Here is a 23,769-nt window from a genome sequence, read left to right as displayed (position 1 = left end):
AGAGGTGAGCGAATACAGCATTCAATGCCATTAAACACCCAACAAGGGTGTTAATATAAATAATGTCACCATAATCAAGGTGAGGCAAGAAGGTGACTAATTGTTTTTTAATGTTAAATGGAAAAATATATATTTCTATAGAAAAATCCTACTTTAAACCACAGCTTTAAAAAAGATGTACAATATATGACAGACAAAAAAGAGAAGTTTTAACCTATTGTAATACCAACATATGTAATATACCATACCCTATCCAACTATACATTAATCCTGAAAAAAAATTGGACCTAGAGGTTCTCATTTCTCCTTGTAAGATCAGGTGTAATGGGACAGTAATTTATTTTTATTTCACTTCAGTCAGCAGTGAACGAATCAAAGCAAAGTGTATTTTATTTTGTTCTAAAACTTTGCAAACTAAGGATTGTCTTTTCATCTAATTATTTTCAAAGCCTTATTATGGATTGCTAAAAAATTTCAGGCAGAAAACAAAAAGTCATTCGTAGCAGAACAACCACATTTTGAAAACAGATTTTAAAAACAACATTTTCATATTTAATTCCGGTTATGTGTGTTTGTATTGCTGTTCACAGCGTCCCCTACCGTGCGAATTGTGCATGCAGGTCAGGCCTGTAACGTGGAGGAAGAGCAATACAGCGAGCGGGTTTACACCATTCGAGAGGGAGAAACTCTGGAACTGCAGTGCCTCGTCACTGGACACCCCCGACCACAGGTAATTATATTCTCCATGTAGATGTTGCAGTAGTAAAGAAAAAACTAAACAGCTAAAAAGGTTGGACTTTGCTGTTTCAATGGAAAGTTATTTACAGAATTATTTAAAGTTTAGGTTGATATGAAACACATCAGTCAGCAAAGCGGCATCAAACACAAAAGTTAAACTTAGAACAAATAATTGGAAACGGAAACGTTATTACTGGATAGTTAATTCTTTTCTGTACAAAAGTGTAATATAAGTGGAGCTACATTTAGACCCTGTTATTTTTGGTCATGAATTGTCATGAGATTTTCATGTTTTTTGGTGGATGGACGTCAGTGGGTTAGCCAACAGCTTAAGTCTGATCTGGGTCACATTCCTGTGTCCCCTTTGTGGACTTGTCGATGTTTCAACATCTGGACTGAATCTTATGCCAATTGCCCCATTATAAATATTTAAAAAGGTTATATAAAAACTTTAACAAAAAGCAGTTATAGCAAGTTCAAAGAATCAACAACTCAGAAATAAATGCAGTTAATATTTACTGACACATAAGGAAAAGAGGGGTTTCCCCATAACAATAGAATTCAGGGAAGTGACCCAAAAAGCAAGCCCAGAAAAATGTAAAAATGGTTAGTCCACCCTCACATGTGGCTATAAAATAAACAATACAAAAGCTGGGTGGACTAACTAGAAAGTAAAAACAACCAAAATTCAAAAGGACAGCAGGTTGCAGTGATAAAACTGTAAAAACACAAACACAAAATTACCACATACTTCCAATAAACATACTTCAATCTTTAAAACCAATGAATACCCTGCATACCTGCAACATCAAATAGCCTAGCACCCAGTCATTACAAATCCCATCCGCAGTCAGCAAGTGTAGCCCTGCCCGACAAAATAAGATATAGTCACTGCCGCATGTGATCCACTACTTTAAAATATAAAGCCTATATTCCTACCTGTAGCGTTGAACTACCCCACACCCAGGCATCACAACCACGTCTGTCAAGTCTTCCCAAAAGTCCTGTGGCCTCATTATAAAAAAGACCACACATCGACACATTGTCTCATCATTCCTTATCTTGAAAAACACAATTTACCTCAAGTCCTGCCACAGTTGCACCAACAATGGGCTGCATGGGCCCAGCAACCACCTGGCCACCAAACTGGCACTTGCCAACAAAGTAGCCAATAAGATATAGAGACTGACTTTTGGGAAAGAGCGCCCTCCGGTGGTACCACCTGTTACACTGTACAAACAAGATGGCTGTTTAGTCTCTACATCTCAAGCTCAATGGAAGGGGGTTCTAAACTTCTGAGGCTATTGTGGGAAAAGCGTTGCCATATTTTGTTTTCTTCCTTGTACATGGCAGTCTGCAGACCCTGGTAACTGCACCTCAGAAGTTCTGGAAACAAATCAGTAAAAAATCTATGTACAGCTCTATTATTAAGAGCTAACACCTTTGAGAGGTGTTGGATAGACAGTGCTTTTGTCTGCACAAGTCAGATGATCCAATACTGATAAGTCAATGGATAACAACTTTTCAACTTGATCATGACTTAATAGAGCTCAATTTTGCAATATTTCTAATTGATAAATTGTTAAAATCATTAGGAACCATAAATTGGACATTGATATCTAACATAGAATCTTAGTGAAATTACTCTCTGAGGACCCTGATGAAAGATTTAGTATAAAGTCAGGTTCACATTGATATTATTGGCTGTCATAGATAAAAATCCTTCTAAAACAATTGAATGAACATTTCTGGTTGTGAACTTAAATTGGTGGTATGTGTTTCAAACGCACTAAGTGCCACTTTAGCTCTCTCACACCTAAACATGATCTACAACAAATACCAACAAGTGTCAAAAACATCCTTAGAAAATGACTGAATGTGACCGCTGCTGCAACACTTGCTGTGACACTTCCACAGCTGTCTCCTTTGGCTTATCTTCCTTTTTCTCTTGTCAGAGTCAAACTCTATTAATAAACAGATCAAAACCTTTAATTTGCTGTTCAGATTAGATTAGTTTGATTTTTTCCCCCACTACTACAAACTGCGTGTAACTGTGTCTGTCTTTGCCACTGTTACACCCAAATTTCCCTATTGTGGGGCAATAAAGGATGTCTTATCTTATCTCATCTTATTTAAGGTTGTGCTGACATCTCTGTCAAACGTTCTGAAGCACTTCTGCTGAAGCAAAAAAATTCTGGCATTTTTCAGAAGTGTGACAGGACTTACCGTTAGGATTTTTTCCTATTTTGTGCTTGCAAGGTGTGACATGTTGAAGTCCTTTAAGATTTTTTTTTTAAATAACGCAGCAAATACTTTACAGGTAAGAAGATCTTGATTCCATTACCTAAGGAATAATTATTTTTGAATGATAAACAATGTTTAATTTTTTTCATTGAGTACATTTTAACCATCATAAACTGCCGGGTTTTTTTGGATCATAAAGAGCACCGGATTATAAGGCGCACTGTGAATTAACGTGCGTATATGTTTACATATAAGACACATTATTCTTCCCCAGTGTGTCATATCACTCCGCCCCACCGGGTTCACACATAGTACCTGAGTGGGACACTATTTGTCTCTGTCAGGAGGACAGAGTAGCTGGACTACACTGCCCACTGTTCCTAGTGCGTACTCTGGGCGCAGGCTGTCTTACATGAATGCAGTTCTAGTTTAGACATTACAGTCAGGCAGTCTTGTAGACAGCTCAGGGGTCCGATCGGGTAGTGACACAGTGTACCGTAATGATTCTAATATCCATTGAGCGCAGCGGCTTTGTTGCTAACCAAAGTCGTACTTACACGTGTAAACAGATTTTTGAGCGCATTGTACCACATAAATTTACTAAGCACAACTTTAGTCATATATAAGGTACACCGGATTATAAGGTGTACCTTATAAAAATGTAAAAATGTAAGGATTTTAATTGCGCCTTATAGTCCAAAAAATACGGTGCATGTCTTACAGCCTAAGTACTGTAAGACGTGCAATTTAGAAGGTACTGAGCACTAAGTGATATAGATAAATTAAAATTATATGCATAGCAATTTAAAAAAAACCTCAAAGGTGGTAAAAATGTACTGAAAAAGGAGAATTTACAATAAAAGCAACATCGAATCCAATCCATACACCTTATGGATTTAAAAAAATACCTGTAATTTATAGCTGCTAAACTTTAGTCTATATAATGTGTATTTTATGGTCAACTGTATTAACATGTAAGATCAGTTGCAGCAATAGCAGGACAGTTCATTCACCTTGCATTACTTTGCATCAGAATATAACTGGACACTATAAGTAGAGCGGTTGTGGTTGAATGACTTCTTCAGCAATGTTGTAAAGAGTGCTCTAGTAATTCTGAGCAGCTTTTAGCTGTTACGATACAATCTCCTCAAAAGTCCTGGTAATAAATGGTCTTTTAGAGAATGGTATGTAGCTTCCATGAAGAGAAAGACCCTTCTTGTTTTTTTTTAGAACAACATTCTAGTTGTCATCCACTCAAAGTGTTTTGCAGCTGAACTGAAATATAATCTAGAAATAAAAACTGAATCTGAAATTTAACAGCACTGCCGATCAAGAACTTTTAAAGTTAACATTTTTGGGCTCAGTTGAAACTTCTAGAATTAGGCAAAACGTCTATCTAAGAAAACCTTCAATTATTCAGGACTTGACCTCAGGCCTGTAAGGCATTATTAAAGTAAGCACCCTGGAGCTGATGGACTGGAAGTCAGTGTTGAATGAGATAAAAGTAAAATGTTGAGACAGCAAGAATATCTTTTTATTGAGCGAACTAGCTTTGCTCAGGACCCTAAAGTGTTTGAAAGTGATCCCACGCGACAGGCTGAGCTGGAGCAGGACTCAACAAAGGAACATTTCAATGACAGTTATTACTTCAGTCAGTCACAAAGAAAGGAAGACATTTTCCCATTCTTCCTCAAGGGAGTTAGGAGCAGCAGGCTGTCACGTCTGCTGTTAAATAATACCTAATTAAAGACCATGAACAGAACACCTGCTGGGAGGTTAGTTAAAAGTTGCCTTGTATTTATCATGGAAACCCAGTGGGGTTAACAATGGCCCCATTTACCCAGGTAGCAGCTGTGTTCTATTCCACAGCAACATTTATCTGAAGGCTCCTTTATGCCGTGTGCAGGTAACTAGTGGGCTTGACAGTTAAACAGTACCGATCGGTCTGATTTCCATGCAGTTGGAGCAAAGTAGTGATTTGGGATTTTCATAAACACGTTCACTAGAGTTTTTTTTTTCCTTTTAAGCAGCCCCCTTTCCATTTTTAGGCTCCACAGCGGTCCAGATTGGGACCATCACTGTTATCTGTGATTAGTACATGCTGCCCTTAGGGAGGGCCTTTAGGGAGCACACCATACCATATCATTGTTTTGCTGATGACATTTAGGCCTATATGCCAGTTAAACTAAGCGGCAAGTCATGCGCTAACACCCTCATTCAACCGTCTTGCTGAAATTAAAACCTGAAGACTGAGGGCATCTGGTTTTGGGTTGGGCTAGATCAATCATCCTTGCAGCATTTGCAAGTAGTTCAGAATGCTGCAGCTGTTTTTTTTAACCTGTACAGGGAAGCATGAACACATGACTCCAGTCAGAGGGCTGAACACAAATGTGCACTGCAGTTTTCTGATTTATGTTCAAAAATAAACTGAAGAGCATCATTTTTTCTTCCCCTTGACAGTGATGCAGTGCTTTGTGTTGGTCTGTCACATAAAATCCAGCTGCCAAGTGTTTGGCAGCTGGACCGAAATATTCATATAGAAATAAATGGAATCTGAAGTTTAACAAGGCTGCTGAACAAGAACATTTAGAGGTAACATTTTTGGGCTTGGTTGGGACTTCTAGAAATAGGCAAAAGGTCTGTCTATGAAATCCTTCAATTAAGTTTTTACATCACTACAGCAAAGCAGTTTCCATTACTTTCAGATAAGGTAACCAGTCACAACAATGTTGACTAACAATGAGCCAACAAGGCTTTATGCTAAGATCAGCCAGGAGAAGATGCGTGGTTCCTCAGGAGAGAAGACAACAAAGCTGCAGCTTTGTGCTGTACAACAAAAGACAAAAAACCTTTTAACCAGTACAAAATTTAAATATTAGACCTAAAAATAACTGTTCAGTGTATTCCTACCCGCAGGGAGTTCTCAGAACAGTTTGCTCCAAAAGGTCTTATTCTGGCATTAAGAGAATAAAACAAAAAGAAATACTGAGAGAGACTGAGCAGACTTTAGTCACATGGCCTTCCTGATTTTCTCTGTTTGTTGTTATTAATTCCCCCACTCTTTCACTTTTCCTTTTTAGCATTTACAGTTGTTCCAAATTTGGATAAATGATGAGTAATTTTGGAGTCAGCCCTTTGTTTTCTGCATAGTAAGGCTTGTTTGCTTCTTGTATTGTTCTTATTGGATGTAGAAGGTTACGATGCGTTAAAGTTGTATTTATTATGATTATTGTCCACTCCTCTCAACCAACAGTCAGGAAGAAACTAACACACTCCTGCAGAAGTTTCCTGACTGCATCCAGGAATCTGGTTTAAAAGGGACATATCGTGCTTCTCAATGCCTTCCTTTTCCCCGTTGAAATCATTCGGTTGTGGTTGCTTTGGTCTGAATTCCTTGTTGTTGTTGCCCCACAGCCCCCCTTCTAACCCCCGTTCTGAGGTGCTTCTAAGTGCAACTTGTTTTGGGGCCTTCTCATTAACTCTAAAGGAGACACTTCACACCCAGCCCCCCCCAGGTCTCAAATCTTTCCACTCTACCCCATTCGTCCATTTTTGTAGTATGCTGGGGGATACATCCAACAACCAAACATTTTCATTTATTCCCTTGTAGCTAAGGTGTCCTTCAGCTTGGAGCAAAATATTGCAGAGAAAATAAATAAAAATGTCAGATTAAGGAAATGGGTGTGAATTTGATGTCATTTTTAGCAGCTCCTCAGCAAATATAAGGGCTAACAATGTGGATTTTGCACTATATGTCCACGTTAAATAAACCTTTTAAAAACGCAACTCTGTGTCTGGCTTGAATTTTGAGTCCTCAGTCTCATTTTCCTGACACTGCAGACTGAAACCTTTGACTGTCCTTTTTGCAGAAGAGCTCAAGCTCAGTCAGATGGTGATGAGTGTCTGTGAAGATCAACTCTTATGTATTGCTATAGGTTCTCAGTAGTATTTAGGTCTGGACTTTGACTAGGCCATTTAACACATGAATATTCTTTGATCTTAACTATTGACCTTCACCCCGGTCTCAGGTCTTGTGCAGCCTGTGTGTGTGTAATAACAATGGGCTTTATGTATTTGTAGATTCGTTGGACTAAGACAGCAGGCGGAGCCTCAGACCGTCCAGGAAACTTGTCGCTGAACAGCGGAACTCTAAAAATTGAGAACATCAGCCGCCACCAGGGAGGGCGCTACTACTGCAAGGCTGAGAATGGACTGGGATTTCCGGCCATTCGCTCCATAAGAGTCGATGTCTACTGTAAGCACACACACGCAGAAACAAGTCTCTGTAGTGCGAAACCTCTTTTTGGCAGAGTGTATTTTACTGAACCTACCTCAGCTTACTGAGCCTCATGCCGCTGTTTTATCATCCTGCACTGATGACACCATTCAGTCGTCTATTCTTTCAAGATGTTTAAAGGAAACAGTTGACACTGCAGAGGAATAAAGGGAAATATGGAACACCAGTCTTAGTGTATTGTATAGAGAAAATGCACATTTACAAATCTTCTTGTTAGGTATGGTGTTTCCCAATCCAGGACAGTTCTGACATATTATTCTGAACACTGTGGACAATGTTCCAGATTATCCTTCTCCATCTTGATTATTCAAACTTTATTATTGTGCTTTCTATCTGAGGCCCAGCAGCACATGCCCATGCTTTAAGTCATGTATGGGCGAACTAAGGCTCCCGGGCCACATACAGCACTTTGGGCTTTTTGATCCGACCCACACAATTAAAACTGCTGTTGTGCATCTCTTCGCGGCAATTTTTGTTATGTTGGCCATTCGTGGATGGCTATTGCGCAACACATAAGCCATCTTCTTCTTTTCTTTTGTTGTGCTACGTACTGCTACCTGGTGGCAAGGATGAACGCATATATTTATTGGCCAGATGAGATGCTCAGTCATACGGGTCAATTGCAACGATTAGTGGAAATAGGAAAAGAAAAAAAAAGAAAAAGGAATGGACAACTAAATACCTTTTCACTGAAGTTCAATCAAAGCCTGTTTGTCTTATCTGCCTGGAGACCATTGCACTTTTTAAAGAATACAACATCAGCTGCCACTTTTGCACCAAGCATGCCAATCATGCTAGCAACTGGTCAACAGATGAAAGGACAGCTACTGCTCAGAGCTTGGCAGCCAATTTACAGACTCAGCAAAATACTTTTCTCTGACAAGCTACCATCCAATAACCTGACTCTCGGCAGATGGATTTCGTTCCGCGGAGCTCCACACTAGATATGTCCACCCAAGAGTCTTGCACCAAGGCAAGTTATTTGCTGGCTTTCAAATTAGCGAAGAGCAGCGAGCCTTTCTCCGAAGGGGAGTTTTTAAAAGAATGCGTGACAGATGTGCCAAGGTACACATTTGAAAAAAGTGGTTTATCACGCAGGACAGTGCCTCGCCGGCTTGAGCTAAAGACTTAACCAGCAAGCTAAACCAAATAACTGAGTCATTTACGTTATATTCATTGGCACTGGACGAAGTAATGACATAAGGGACAATTCCCAGCTTTTAATCTTCATCAGAGGCATTAACGAGAGTTTTGAGATAACTGAGGAGTTTTTGGCCATGGTCTCAGGAGTCATCGAGAGACTCAAGCTTCCTTGGAGCACACTTGCCAATGTCACCATGGATGGACCACCAAACCTGACTGGAAAAAACCTTGAGCTGGTGAAAAGAATCCAGGACAGGGTGAAGGAGGAGAATCCCGAGCAGGATGTAATTTCCTTACACCGCATAATCCACCAGGAGGTGCTATATAAGTCTGTGTTGCAGCTCGGACATGTAGTGGAGCCAGGGAACTTGTTAACTTTATTAAAGCGAGGGGTCTGCAGCATCGTCAGTTTATTGCATTTCTTGAAGAATCTAATGCAGATCACCAGGACTTGTTGTACCACTCTAATGTACGCTGGTTAAGTTTGGGGAAAGTATGGCAGCTTTCTGGGAGCTTACACAGGAGATTGTTTCATTTTTGGAGTTACTTGATAAAGCTGATTTTCCTGAGCTGATTGACATGGACTGGTTGTGGGATTTAGCTTTCACTGTGAGCATTCTGAAACACATGAATAAACGGAATGTGAAGCTACAAGCGAAAGATCAATTTGTGCATGAAATGGACACAACTGTGACAGGTTGACTCAGGACAAATGTCACAAAGATCTTTTGCTCATTTCCCCACACTTGCAATGCTGGAAGATGCCCCATAACGTGGGAAAATACAGGACGTCACTGGACAATCTGCACAGAGAGTTCTGCCGTCACTTCTCTGATTTGGAAAAAAATCAAGACATCACTTCAGCTGCTATCATGTCCCTCCTTACAAGATCCTGAAACGGCACCACCAGGTGTGCAGTTGGAACTGATGGATCTTCAGTGTGACCCCATCTTAAAAGAGAAGTTCAGCTCGCTTAAACTGGGTGAATCCTATGCTTCATTAAATGAGACTAAATTTGCAAACATGAAGATTACGACAAAGAGGATGTTGGCGGTGTTTGGCTCTACTCACGTATGTGAGCAAATGTTACCACATGAGCAGATGCCAGCTCACTGACCAACACCTCAGATCTGTTCTGAGAATTGCCATAACCAAACTCACACCGGTGCACTGGCAAAAAGGGGTGATCAACAACAATGTTCCCACAAAAAGTACATAGAAGTGACATTTAAATGCTTTGAATCTGTTCTGTTGGGCCGCTCAATGTGGCTACACACCATAATCTGACGGTCCATTCCATTTGTTCCAGGTTTCTCTATTTTAGCCTGATCTCCTTTGTTTGTCCTGTATGTAAAACTAAAATAATACATTCCCAAGGTAAAGGTGAACAAGGCAAATGCAGTTATGAAAATGAATTCACCTGGGAACTGATTTGAATATGCAATGTCACAGTAATGTTGCAGCTTGTTAATTTCATTATACAATTACAATAAATGCTCAATTCTTAGGTTGGAAAGTATAATTACCATAAGTCAAAAAAAGGAAATACCCACCCATCTTCTGCTTATCCGGGGTCGGGGTAGCAGCTGCAGTAGGGAGGCCCAGACTTCCCTTTTCCCAGCCACTTGGGCCAGCTCCTCCAGGGCAATCCCAATGCGCTCTCCATGAGGGACCCCGAACCAAAAAGTTTGCCCACCCCTGCTTTAAGATATCAACCACTGCTGGTTTACATTAAAACAACTTTTGATAAACAGGGATCTTCTTTAAATCGAATCTGATTGTGATGTATTATTAATAAATTAAACTAAAAGTACCTGGATTTGCCTTTAATGTTTCATTTGTTATAAGCCGCTGCTTTAAAAATAAACTAAGTTGCCTGGACTGTCACAAACATTCTAAAATGAATCTTGTCCTTTATGCTCTTCGCTCTTCATTGCCTGATTATTCAGTGCATGTCTCCCTCCAACAGACTTGGATAAACCACTGATAACTGTGCATCAGAGCGACGATGAAGCAAAGGAGCAGTTCTACTTTGAGCGCACCGTCTTTCTCCGCTGTGCTGCCAACTCTAACCCTCCTGTCCACTACACCTGGACAAGAGACAGGGAGGTCCTGGCGGAGGGCTCGGACTCGGGGGTGGAGATATACAAGCCATTTTTCACACAGGTGAGGATCCAAGATTACTCAACATATCGTCAGAACTCCAAAACAATTTTCCAAATTAAACTAAACAAATGAGGAGTGGCTCAAGACTTTTACACAGTAATATATACGAAATCAGGTCACTTAAGTTTACGAGTTTACCTTAACTCTACTGCTTACAGTTTGTTCTGAGCATCACTAAATGTCATTTAATGTTTTGCTCTGATAGTTGAGCGAAATACAGACCAAGGATCTCATTTAGAAAGTTTGTGTATACACATAACGGGGCCTGAAACTTTCCATGGAAAGGTTGGGATCTATTTTGTTAAAGTTACTGCACCCTGTTGCAGTTACACCGCTCAGCCACAATAATAAATAATGGTTTTAAAGGAATGATGCTTGAAACAGAATACTATATATCTAACAAGGCAGAGGGGTGTTTAGAGCTTCAGTACTGGACTGTCATACATAAAACAATGTGAGATGAGTAGAAATCCGGACACGAGAGAGAAAACCCACTCACTTAGATTATATGTATCAGAGAAGACCTGCTCCAGGACTGGTCAGTTCTTCCCCTGTTGTCTTTTGGGATACATGTCACTGTTAGCCAGACTCCAGGGATATCCACGCGTCCATTCTGCCCCGAGGTAACTGTCCATATCTTTATGCATGCCACGTCTGTGAAGTCCTTGGTGCTCGTTGGTTATCTGCTGTTTACCTGTTAACTGCTTTCTGCAGCTCCAGCATCTGTGATTGCATAATTCTTAACAATATTAAAAAACTTGACGGGAAACTATGACAACTATGACCCATGCTTACGCTAATTTTTAAGGTTAGGAAAATGGCAACACAAACTGTAAAGTGGTGAACTGCAGCCAGGCTGCATGATAATTCCTCTGAGATGTTGAATTTAACTCCATATAAAACTTTAATCAGAGATCAAATTTAAAACTGCGCTGTTAGCCATGCTTACAGTAGTGACACATAGCTATACATAAGGATCTTTATAATGAATAAAAAAAAGTTCCATAAGCCAACTTAAATCCTAAATCAAAGGCCCCATCACATTTAATTTGAGTTTTTACCATCACATTCCTCTCCCTGATGTTCACCACAGTTTAACACAGATTAACAAATGCGTAATGCTGCACGGTGGATGCGGCGCTGCTGGTCAACTCTGCAAATGGTAAAATTGAAAGGGAACTTCTTTTTAGTGTTTCTAAGATTTCCTAACCCATGATGATGGATGGCTAATATGCTGATTCAGACTCCCTAGAGCATTGCATTCTGCTGTAACCTACTAGGGACAGTGGCTCCTAACCCTGTTTTCCAAACCTCAGAACGCAGAGGAATCGTGGTGTAATACCGCTCACACCCATGCTCGCTCAACTGTGGAGCCTGCCATCAGCTTTCTAAAATGCAGGTGACAGTGGTTGGGGGGTGGGACTCTTCATATTGAGGGGGGAAACCCCATCTCTCCTGGCCTCCTCGCTCTTCAGAACGGGAGGATGTCATGCAATAAGATTTTTTTCTCCTCCGATGATGAAGAGTTATTGTGTGTTGCGACATCCAACTTTTGATTTGTCTGGTTAAGAAATCCTAAATATTGTGAACAGAGAAAAGGTTTGGCACAGGAAGATGTGTGTGATGCGTTTTTGGCTGGTTTCTGATTTCTGATATTGGTAGAACTTTGACCGACTAATACCAATTTCAGTTGATTCTGAATTCTCTTTAAGAATGATGACATTGTAAGATACAAAACAGTCTTTTAAATATTTCCTTAGCCTTATTTTAGGAGCTGAGATTACGTCCCGATGTCAGAGAGTGGTTGCTGTAAAACAGCAGCTTCACCTACTATTTTTTTTTTTTTACAGTTTTACAATTTTTTTGATGATCACAGTTATTTTGACGTTAGCGTCTAACATTAACAGTTATCTTGGTTTGCGTTACAAAAACAGCTTGAAAGTATAGAACAGACTAACGTTGCTGTATTGTTATCTGCTGAAAGTCCTGCTCTCTCTCACCTTCTCACAGCCTGAACTAACTACATTGGTGTTGTAAAAATACAGCCTGCTATTAAGCATTCTTACATCTGTGCTTCCTCTGCCTTGATGAATTGAAAATAGCAAACCTCTACCTTCAGTGAGAGTTACTGCAGTGAGACGTGCGGTTGTCAGTATGACCTTGTAGCAAAGGGTGTGTTCACTGATCTGAAAAATGTTGGATTTGGTAATGTTTCTGAGCGGCCTATAGCCAGTCAGGACTGATTAAGATGAAAATTGGCTGATTCTGGTCTCTAGCCCATTTCTTCATGATGAATCTTTGTTACCAGTGGACTGTACAGCACTTAACAAAACAACAGATTCAAGCTCTGTTAGCTGTGATCTGACACAATCCTGAAAATAAGTTGGCTAATGTTTTTGTTTTTTCAGGCCTGCATAAGAATTTAAACAGATTAAAAACATATGGAAAGCATTTTCACACAATCATGGGTACTTTCAAAAAATGAAAATCTACATTTCCAAAATAATTGGCATTAGTATTTGTTTTTATTTTCAGCACATTGACATTTTTGGTTTATTTGTCACAGCAAACCGTGTGTATATTATTTTGGCCATTGGTGTGGTGGGTTTTGTGTTCTTCATTGAGAGCACACATTCACCATACCATAATAATACAACAGATTTCTCACTACTAACAAGGTTCTCAGTTTGTTTCACAGTTCCTTTAGATCCATGCTACTCAAGCTCTGTTGCAGGTACTAGCATTTACTGGCACTGAGAGAAAATTCTGGTTTCCACTATTTAAACTTTAAATATGATGCTACTAAATTATAGGGTAGAGCTAATAAGCCTGAACGGACTCCATCACACTGTTCCTTGCTACTCAGAGATATGTTGCTGTGGAGAATATTTCAGAAAGACTCCAGAAAGTGAGCTGACTTCTGACGCTGTATTTCACTGACCTTTGACGCTGGGTTTTGTATCTAGGGAGAATTACTGCTCACAACATAAGCCAAGAGTGACGTATGTTTCAGCATTCTATGCATTGAAGGAACATGTTAACCAGTTACAGCTGCACGTGTTATTAAGTGTGAAAAACTGCCAGAATGCAAATAAACTGCAGCTATAGCGTTGTTTAAATTCAGTGTGGCCATATTGGATTTTGAGGTCAGGTTGGCGTCAGCAAGGACATCCATCCATTGTTTGTACCTACTCATTTATGCCGGGTCAGGGGGTGGGAGACATTTTTATTTTAAACATGCAGTGCTTGTAAAGAGACACGTTATTTAAAAAAAAAAAATTAATGGAGGGACAATGTATAAAAACTCGAAGAGTTTAAGATGTTGGCAAACAGCATGGCTAACAAGTCTGAGGAACAAACACTGCTCTAGATCTTAAAGAACCTTTAGTTAAAAAGCATTATTACTAAGGGCTGTTTATTATATTGATAGATGTGGTACTGCAAATGAGAGATGTGCGTAGGCATTTTAGACATCATTACTATGGGTGCCAATAGTGGTGGAGGGGCCTTAAGAGATGACAGTGCCCAGCCAAGCAGCACCTGCAGGAAAACCAAGAACTGACATGAAACCTGCCAATAAAATGTGAGCAAAGAACGAGTGGCTGAGTTTTAATTAAAATGTCTCACAGAAACATAATTCGTATTTTTAAGCAGAATATGTGGCTTATGTGTTTCAGGGTGAGACGAAGATCTTGAAGCTGAAAAATCTTCGTCTGCAGGATTACGCCGACTACACCTGCATTGCCTCTGTCAAGACTGCCTGCGGCATTAGAGACAGAAGTACTGTCTTCAGTCTGAACAACAGGACAGGTACAAATACACTCACATTTGCTGTTCATAGGGGGGCTAACGACTTAGCCTCCCTATGAAAATTCTTATTACTGTTGTTCTCAATTTTCTGCCTCAAGTGAAGGAGTTTAAGTATATCGGGGTCTTGTAAAGAGTGAAGGGAGAATGGAGCTGGAGATCGACAGACGGACTGGTGCGGCTGCCGCAGTGCTGCATTTGTTGCACCGGTCCATTGTGGTGAAGAGAGCGCTGAGCCAAAAGGTGAAGCTCTCCATTTACCGACCGGTTTACGTTTGAGGAAGAACGACATCCCAGATATAAGCGGCTGAAATAAGCTTCCTCCGCAGGGTAGCCGGGCACTCCCTTAGAGTAATGTATTAGTGGTATTATTAGAATGAAGAAGTGATTGGAACCAACAGCAGCTTGGTCACTCGGTCAGCTAAAGGACACACTATTGAGGAGCGTTTACTAACTTTCTAGAGTCGGTACCTACAGACCTCCAAACTCTATGTGGCTGTCAGATTAGCTCAATCACGATCTAAAGAGAGCTTTGTGAAATAAGTTTCGGCAGAGCTGCCACATCCAAGCCTTACTTCACAAAGTGCAAAGGGTCTGATGTAGTGGCGTAACACACACTGCCACTGGACTCTGCAGCAGTGGAGATGTGTTTGAGTGATAATTAATGGCCCTTTTCTGACAATCTGGTGAGCAGTCTAGGTTTGGCAGGAAATCACACTTGTCTGACAGCTTTGTGTGAAATGGAAAATTTGGTGGAGGGAAGAATATGGTGTAGAGCTGACTCTCAGGAGTTGGGCTTGGTGCCTTAGTTCCAGTGAAGGGAACTCTCAATGTTTCTTGCTTTCTGCTTTGTTGGAACAGTTTAGTTTAATGGTCTCTTCCTGTTTTAACATGACTGAGCACTTTTTCACAAAGTAAGGTCCATAAAGAGATGGCTGAGCAAGTTTGGTTTGAAAGAACTTGACTGGCCAGGATAGAGTCCTGACCTCAGTTTGATAGAAATGTATGTGAGCTGCAAAAGGTGATGATCTACGAGGTAGATTATTAGCCAATGAAGTTGTTGCATTATTGTGGGATAATAATGGGATAATAATCTGTTCATGTTAGCTGTTGGATTTATTTCAGAACAAAATAAATGCAATTTACCTCTGACATTCTCTGCTAAGCTGGTTGCAACATTGCATGGACACCTCCTTCTGAAAATATCAGAATAAAAGGACTTCCTGTCCCGTTCACTTTGAAGTTCAACGCTCATTTATTTTCTTGATACTCTTAGTCTCGTCCATTATTTTGTCATTTTAGACCTTAAGTTTGAACATGTTTGCTATTTAGAACTGGGAACAATAGTTTTAAATGTGGATAAATATTGTGGTGCCTGCATAAAAAAATATATAATCAATATGTTTCTCTGTATTATTAAAAAGCTCAGAGTGAGGAGACGAAAACCCTCCAAATCAGATTTAGTGCAATATACTGTATAAATTAGTAGACAAGACGAAGACAGCGATAAACAATGTTAATTTAGTCATTACAAAAAAACGAAACAAAAAACAAACAAAAACTGCTTTTAATCTGTTTGTGTTACTTTTCTTAGGGTACAAATGCCTTTTAATGTTTTGGTAAAAAATACATTTGATTAATTTTCAAAATAAAATTAATTAGCCTTTAGCAGTTTTTTTGGATAGTGAACAATGAAGATGTGAAGAAGCTAAAGAAAACTGTGAATGAATATTGAAATACTAAAAAAAACATTGTTAATGTATTAATTTAAGCAAGGCCTACAGGTACAGAATACATGCTTGGAATCCTAACCTACAGGAAAGCAATGTTGTAGATTTATTGAGAAAATGTTTATTTGGAATTTACTTTGAAAAAATTACTGGTGAGCATCTGTGCTTAACTCCATTGAGAACCTGTGGTCAGTTCCCCACAGCACCTTGAGAAACAGAACAGAAGGACTAAGCAGGTAATAATGGGGCACCATCAGGTCATGTCTGAGAGAAAGATGTGTCAAGTAAACACCCAATTGGGCTTCTTTTTAACACATTGAACTGGAAAAAATAGCTTTTGGTAAAGTTGTAAAAATTTGGACAGCTTTTTACAACATTTGGTCGGCTTTTAGAAATAATTAATAACAAAAAATAAATTAAAAATAGTTGTGATTGTGTGGTAGAAAACTAAGAACGTCCACATTGTAATAAAATCTCATCTCCTTGAACTCATTTTACTAGTTTATTTATTTAACCCAAATGGGGTAGAATCCACTGATGAACTTAGAAATGTTTCATAGCTGTGTGTGAAAGAGAAATGTTAAGATTGATCTATACTCCTTAGGAGAAATTAATTTCCTAAAGTTAGATTTATAACTCATGTTGGGAAGCATTTGCTATTTTTTTTTTCTGGTTGATATAATGTGATTGCAAACAGGCTTAAATCGGAGTCAACCGGGCTTTCGTTCAGTTCTTTCTGAAAACGTTTCAACACCTATTCAAGAGTCTTTGTCAGTTCTTGTAGCTCGCACTTCAGCAACCTGTAGTTGGTGCACTGCTGCTTTTAAGGACATGGAGGCCCATCTTCCTAGTCGTATTCTAAGTCAGATGCAAATCAATGACCCACCCGCCACTGTCCTGGGCCATTGGAAGCTATTGCTTGGTGTGAGTGGAGTACATGGTCACCTGAATCATGATGAGACTGCTGACCTTGGAGAGAGAGATTGTTGGAGATGCCGCAAGTGATGGTGTTGGAGGCAACCCTTTGATGAGAACTGCAGTGCAGGAGGACCCAGACCAAGCAAAGCTGGCTCTAGCACCACCAAGGCTTCAAGAGTGGTGGGCTGGACCCACATGGGGGATTTCTGCCATGTCCCCATTACCTTGGAAGGAGCCCCATATATAGCTCTCGTCGACACCAGCTCCACAGCAACACTGATGAGACCCGACCAGGTCCCAGTGGGGATACAGCTGGAATCTACTGCGGTGAAACTGCAGTGACTGGAGAGCTAGCCCCTATGCTTGGAAGAAGAGTGGTGGCAATGCAAGTGGGGGGGGGGGGGGGGGGGGGGAATCTCAGTGAACTTGAAAGTGTGGGTTGCAGCAGTACAGGACCCCTGTATATTAGGACTGGATTTCCTGCGGGCCGCCCGCTGTTTGTTAGACCTGTGAAAGAAGACACTGACATTCCCGAGGGGGCCCATAGTTGGAATGGTGCCCTCCACCAAGGCCCCCAGGCCACACCCACCAACCTCACAAGCACCAGGGGAATGTCAGGGGCTGGACCCTCGGCCCCAAGCTTCTTCTCCTACACCCCCGTCCCCCACATCCTTTATCCAAGTTGTTGAGCAGCCCCCCGCCCCTGACCAGCACCCCACAGTAGATGAGGAGGACAGACTGGCAGCAGCATGAGAGATATATTGGCACAGCTTTGATAAGCTGGAACCTGGGCAACGCCAGGAGTTGTGGCACTTACTGCTGGACTTTAAGGACATTTTTGCTCTTACGGAGGAGGAAGTGGGCCTAACACACCTGGTACTGCACACAATTCATACCAGTGATGCACGGCCCATCAAGACACGCCCCTGCCACCTGCCATGAGGCACCAGGATGCTGCAGACGGCGCTATTGATGATATTCTGAAAACCGGCATAGTCTGACAGCCCATGGGCCGTGGGGGTTGCGAGGGTCAATAAAAAGAGTCCTGTCGACTACAGGCCACTAAACAGTGTGACCAAGAAAGACTCATACCCACTGCCTGGCATCAACAAAACTCTGGACTTGGGGTCCGGCTCATCCAGGTTTTCCTCATTAGACTTTCACACTGGATATTGGCCGGTGCCCCTCAGCCCCTCAGCCAGACCAAAGACTGCTATCTCTACCGGCAGAGGATTGTGGCAGTTTTGAGTCCTCTGTATTTTGGCCTGTTCAATGCACGACCATGTTCGAAAGGCTGATGGAAAAGGTGCTGAGTGACATCCCCTGATAGGAGTGTGTGTGGTCTACTTGGATGGCATACTTGTTCATGAGGACTCTGTCCATGCAGTCTTGGGAGCCCTGCGATGGGTTCTACAGAGGATATTGGTGGCTGGTCTAAAGCGTCACCCCGGCAAGTACTGCTTCATGAGAAGAGAATTGGAGTTTCTGGGGCACACGGTTTGGAAACAGGGCATTAGCACATTGGAGGAGAATGTGCAAGCAGTGAGGGACTGGCTGGTCCCCACCAACTCACGTGAGCTGAAGCGCTTCATCAGACTGGCGTCTTACTACAGGGGTTTGTGCGCCGTATCTGTTGCATAGCTGCGCCTCTGTTCCACCTGCTGCAGACAGACAGTGATTTCTATTGGACTCCTGTGTATGAGCAGTCCTTTAACACTTTGATGAAAGTCTTGACAGAGTCTCAGGTCCTCAGCCCCTCAGGTCCTCACCCCTTCCATTTGTGTTGGACACAGACGCCAGTGATGTTGGGATGGGGGCAGTGCTGAGTCAGCTGGGAAAAAGTGGTGGGGTACTTCAGTAAAACTATGAACAAAGCTGAATGGCGCTACTGTGTGACACACTGAGAACTTCTGGCTATTGTAAGGGCAATAAGCCACTTTAAATACTATCTGTGTGGCCTGCCCTTCACTGTCCAAACTGACCACTCTGCCCTCCAGTGGTTAATGTCTTTTCAAAGAGCCAGAAGGTCAGATCTTCCAGAAGGTGGCTGGAAGAACTGGCACCATACATGTTTCAGGTGGAGTACAGGGCTGGGACATGAGGGCCAGAGGGAGAGATTTTGTGATTGGGGACTTGATTTGGGTGTATAGCCCAAAAAAGGAAGACGGCCTGATGTCCTAAGTTAGACAGACACTGGGTGGGACCGTGTGAGATTTTGGAGAAGCTGGATGAGGTTGTCTATAGGATTTAACTGCCACCAAAGGGGAGGCGGGTAGTTCTCCACAGAGACAGGTTGGCCCCACACAGGGGTAATGCACGTCCTCATCAGCACCCGGGCCCCCCAGGCTCAATGGTTGTCTCCCATACTAACTCCCTACATTCTTCCCCATCCAATAACTCAACCCCATTCATCTGCAGGTTGCTCCAGGACAACAGGTTAGGCCATCTTCCTTCACACCAAGGCGTCTTCAGAGACACAGAAGGCCACCTCGGGGACTTTTCATGTGACCCCTCAGGATGAGAGTCTTTGTAAGGGGGGAGAAGTGTAGCGATCCTGCAGTAATGTTCAATTGCATAACGTTCCTGTTAGAGTTCTGTGATCTCCCGTGGTCTGTGAATGTCTTGTTGTTTGGAGCAAGACTGGGGGAGCCGTGGTTATGGCCAACAGTAACCAAGTTCTGTACCAAAAGTTCGGCAATAAAGGCAAGTTTATTGAATAATGTCCCGGCATTCGTCACGCATCCAGCTGGATGCTACAATATTAACATCATACTATACAATTACAGTAATGGGAGGGGGATTACTTCTACTTTAATACTTTAAGTAGTTTTATATCCTGTACTTTTATACTTTTACTTGAGTGAAAGGTTTAAGTTGATGCTTCTACATCAACTTAAACCTACATGTATTTTCAAACCTTAGGATCTATAGTTCTCCTTAAGGAACAGATGTGAATACTTTTGACACCTCTGCTGAGAGAATTATAGACATTCACACGAAGAATGCTTCAGGGGTTTTGTTGTATTTGCTAAGAAAAGAAACATTATTTTAGAACTTAATAGATGAATTGCTCCTCAGTTACCTATAGAAATGTGTAAAGAATTGCTGAAGACTCACAACACGTTTCCCCACCACAATCTTTACCTTCCACGGTACTTTCACACGCAAAACCAAATATCTTGACTGATTGGCTGACTGATTATGTTGTTTTTGAGATAGCAGAGCAACACAATATATTCTTATCATCACATAAAAAGAAAAAGTATACTTTATTCATTTTTTAATTTTTTTTTTCATTAAACTTGTACATAATGCATCCTGTTTAAATGACTCTTACTTCCATTTTCCATAAAGTGGAAGCAAATTACACTGAAAATATGTTGCATGAAGTAAAAGGTACAGAGCAACTCAATGCCTTTGACAGTTGCACATGAGGAGGTGCAGAAAAACAGCTGAATTATGCAATTATAATAATGAGGGAGCTAAAAATAGCTAGGTTGACCTTTGCTAAGCGAGCATCATGTAAATCCCATCAGTTGAGTTCAGATAGTGCAGCTTCCAGTAGTTAGGAGTTTTCCCTTAGTTCAAATTTGTCACTGAACAGCGTGTAGAGCTGTTGGTTATTATGAACCACACAGAAATCATGGGTGTCTTCTCCAGCCAATCACGATAAGGTTCCATCTGAGAGAACTTTGCACCAGTCGTTTGCTGTCCATCCATGCATTTCATGCAGAATTTCAGTCTGTCCTTGTTGTTTTTCGTGGACATAAGTGGTGTTGCAATCAAGCCATGAGGAAAAATCTGACTGTAAGTTGGAAACAACATGAAACGTGACACTTTTACAGGCACCCAAGGGGTGCCAACACTGCAACAAAGCTGAGCCCCCTTTCTCACATTTTCCACGTTGTCCATGGACTGTGAAAGCATCCACATTGGAGAGATCGGCAAACATGACCACAATAGCAGCTAAGTACAGCCTGCTGTTACACATCGGAACCTAACCAGCCGATTGCCATGGAAACAGGCTACTTGTAAACTTTTTTTCAGCTTTTGTGGGAGAAAGGCTGATCTGAAGCCACCTTCAAACTGTGCAGGCCCTCCAGAGAACAAACACAGTTCTCTGGAGGACCGCTGGAGCCCGATTCACAAACGACGACTTTTCCCCCCCAGACAAAGACAAAGGTTTGGCAGAGAAATTATAGGGAGAGTCGTAGGGGATTGATCATTTAAACTGGTTTACTTAATGTGTTTTCACTTTTTTTTTTTAAAGCTTGATCAAGCTAACACGCTAGCATTCATGAAGCAAAGTTTTACTAATGTGGTTTCAGTGTGTTTTTTACGGTTATAACAAACCTTATGTCCAGAAGAGTTTAATACACTGAAAGGATATTATTGTTTGTGTTGTCCGATCAGCTCGAACTACGGTTCGTTTTAAATATAATGCTTGATGAGCTTTGGTTCTCTTACTTAGATCTGCAGTGAACCAGGAGTCACTGATTCATTCTGATGATGGTTTTCAACAATTTATCAGTCTTCTTGTTTTTTTTTATGTGTACATAGTTCCTTAGCTTCTTTTTATCTTAGTTTTGCTTAATAGTTTTGTTAAGTTTCACTAGCCTAATAGAGAGGATTTGTTGATTGAAATATAGTGTTAATTCAGATAAACAGCATTCTATAGTGATGTTCTTTGGATGTTCATTTTTTTATATAAATTCTTGAAGTTGTCCTTTATTCTATATGTGTGCAGAGTTTACTGTTAAAAGAGCGCCAGTGCTCGAATCACCCTTTCAATTATTATATATTCACTTGACAACATCTAACTGACCGAGGGTTATTTATTAAACATTGAATAACTTTAAACAGTATGTAATGGTGTCGCAAGGGTGTTGCCCAAACCTCACTGGTATACTGTGTGACAAAATACATTCAAATGCCTGCTGCCATCATGGAGCAAGCTTTGTCAAAAAGTGTCAACACAGTTCTGCAGTCTAGAAATCAGTCTGCAGAAATCTGCCGATTCATGGACCATCTCAGACGTGTTACTGCAAATGAATTTCTTTAGATGAAGTCTAATTATGTTGGTGTTATAGGAGTTTCCTGGCATGAGAATATTTAGGTTTAGGCAATTGTTAGTTTGGGGTTTATTGCAGGGTTACCTCCAAAGAAAATGTGCCAAATACCCTATGGAGTTAACAATTGCTAACAGATGAAGCACAACGATCCATTTTATTGCAATCGGTCTGGTAATTAGACAAAGGATTCTTACTGTACTGTTTCACAGTTTAAAAAAGCCAATATCTAATAGCAACTTTACCCATCAATTTGGAGCATGACTGAAAAGGCCCGATCTTACAATAATCAAGCCGAGTTGTGATGAAAGCATGGATTATCTCCAGATCATATTTTGACATGACTGGTTTTGAAAGTACTTCCCGTTTTGTTCATTCTGATGAATGACATCATAATTTTCTGATGATCAGTCCCTTCTTATGAATCTTTCCACCTAAGCTTAATTAAAATCATGTGACATTCCATTTTTCTTGAAGGTAGAAATACTTTTTTCTCTTGCTTTTTGCTTTGCTGCAAATGGAAATTATTAATCTTGATTCTGATGTATTTCAATTTCAAAAAAGTATCCAGGTTTTAATGTTGTAGAGTCTGACCAGATGTCTGACGCGTTAATGTCCTTTGATTCTTTGCTTACTTGGAGATGCAAATTTAGATTGTAGTTTTCAGTGAAAATATAATTAACTGAAACCAAATAAAATATGTCTCATAAAAAAATCTGTTCCTAACGCTACTAATAAGGACAGGGTGATAGTGAAGCCTATGATTTATGAGACTTAATGTTTGCCAAATATATCATGGTGTTTAGAGGAAAGGCTGTATTAGTGGCCCAGTTAGTGGCGTATAAATCAGTATTTCTATGAGTGCTGAGCTGATTAGTTTCCCTGGATCAGATTAACCTAGAACTCAGACAGTTGCATGAATCTTTCTATTCCATCTCTTTTGCAGAGTTTCTGTTAAATAATGTCTAAATCAAATATAACTCAGTTAGCAGACTTTTTCTCACTCTGAATGGGATACTTTTGGGTTTGGATTTTCTATTGTGCAGATCTAAAAAAAAACATGTTGTCCCACTGGACTTGTGAATTATCAAAAACATTTTAACATTGCAATGTTTCCTTATTTTCTACAATTTAATCTTCATCTTTCTACCTTGATTAATAAAATAACATATAGTTTAGCAAGACTTCAGGAAGAGATTGCAAGTAAATAACATCTGAAGAATGTCAAGTAGTGGTCAGGTAGGTTTGGCTGTAAATGCCTTCCTTCTTTTCTCTCTGCCATTCCAGGTGTATCTTTGGTTATTTTGAAACTCTAACTCATTTCTGAATCTATGTGTAGTGCTTCAAGTGCTACTAGATCACTCTGTGTGTGCCTTTCTATCCATTGCCTGTTCTCCACCATGTCTGAGTCTAGCCAGCTCACTACACGGGTGCATTTATCCCAGCATCTGTGCGTCCCGCCTCTCTGCTGAAAAGAAATTCTTGGACAGAAATTCAGTTTTTTGCATTTGCTAAATTTTCACAAAGGTTGTCTCTAACTGTGTGCAAGTTGCAAACTTCCATTTTTATGCAGATGACACAATTATCTACTGTTGCTCTCCATCACTGCATCATCACTCCATCAAACCCTTACATTTATTCAGTCTGTCATTTTTAT

General features: G+C 40.6%; 1 protein-coding gene across 1 annotated transcript in view; it reads left to right on the top strand.

The window, feature by feature from the left end:
• LOC105918903 (MAM domain-containing glycosylphosphatidylinositol anchor protein 2) overlaps nt 1-23,769 on the top strand; it is a 105,423-nt gene that overhangs the window by 26,313 nt on the left and 55,341 nt on the right. Inside the window, exons 2-5 of the mRNA XM_036150581.1 lie at nt 591-730; nt 7,063-7,237; nt 10,392-10,588; nt 14,266-14,398. Of these exons, the coding sequence (XP_036006474.1) occupies nt 591-730; nt 7,063-7,237; nt 10,392-10,588; nt 14,266-14,398 (645 nt within the window). The remainder of the gene's footprint in view (nt 1-590; nt 731-7,062; nt 7,238-10,391; nt 10,589-14,265; nt 14,399-23,769) is intronic.

Source organism: Fundulus heteroclitus, chromosome 19, assembly GCF_011125445.2.
Source record: "Fundulus heteroclitus isolate FHET01 chromosome 19, MU-UCD_Fhet_4.1, whole genome shotgun sequence".
Taxonomy (NCBI): Eukaryota; Metazoa; Chordata; class Actinopteri; order Cyprinodontiformes; family Fundulidae; genus Fundulus; species Fundulus heteroclitus.
Note: the sequence above shows the minus strand (reverse complement) of the source record. Positions and strands in the feature narration are given on the sequence as shown.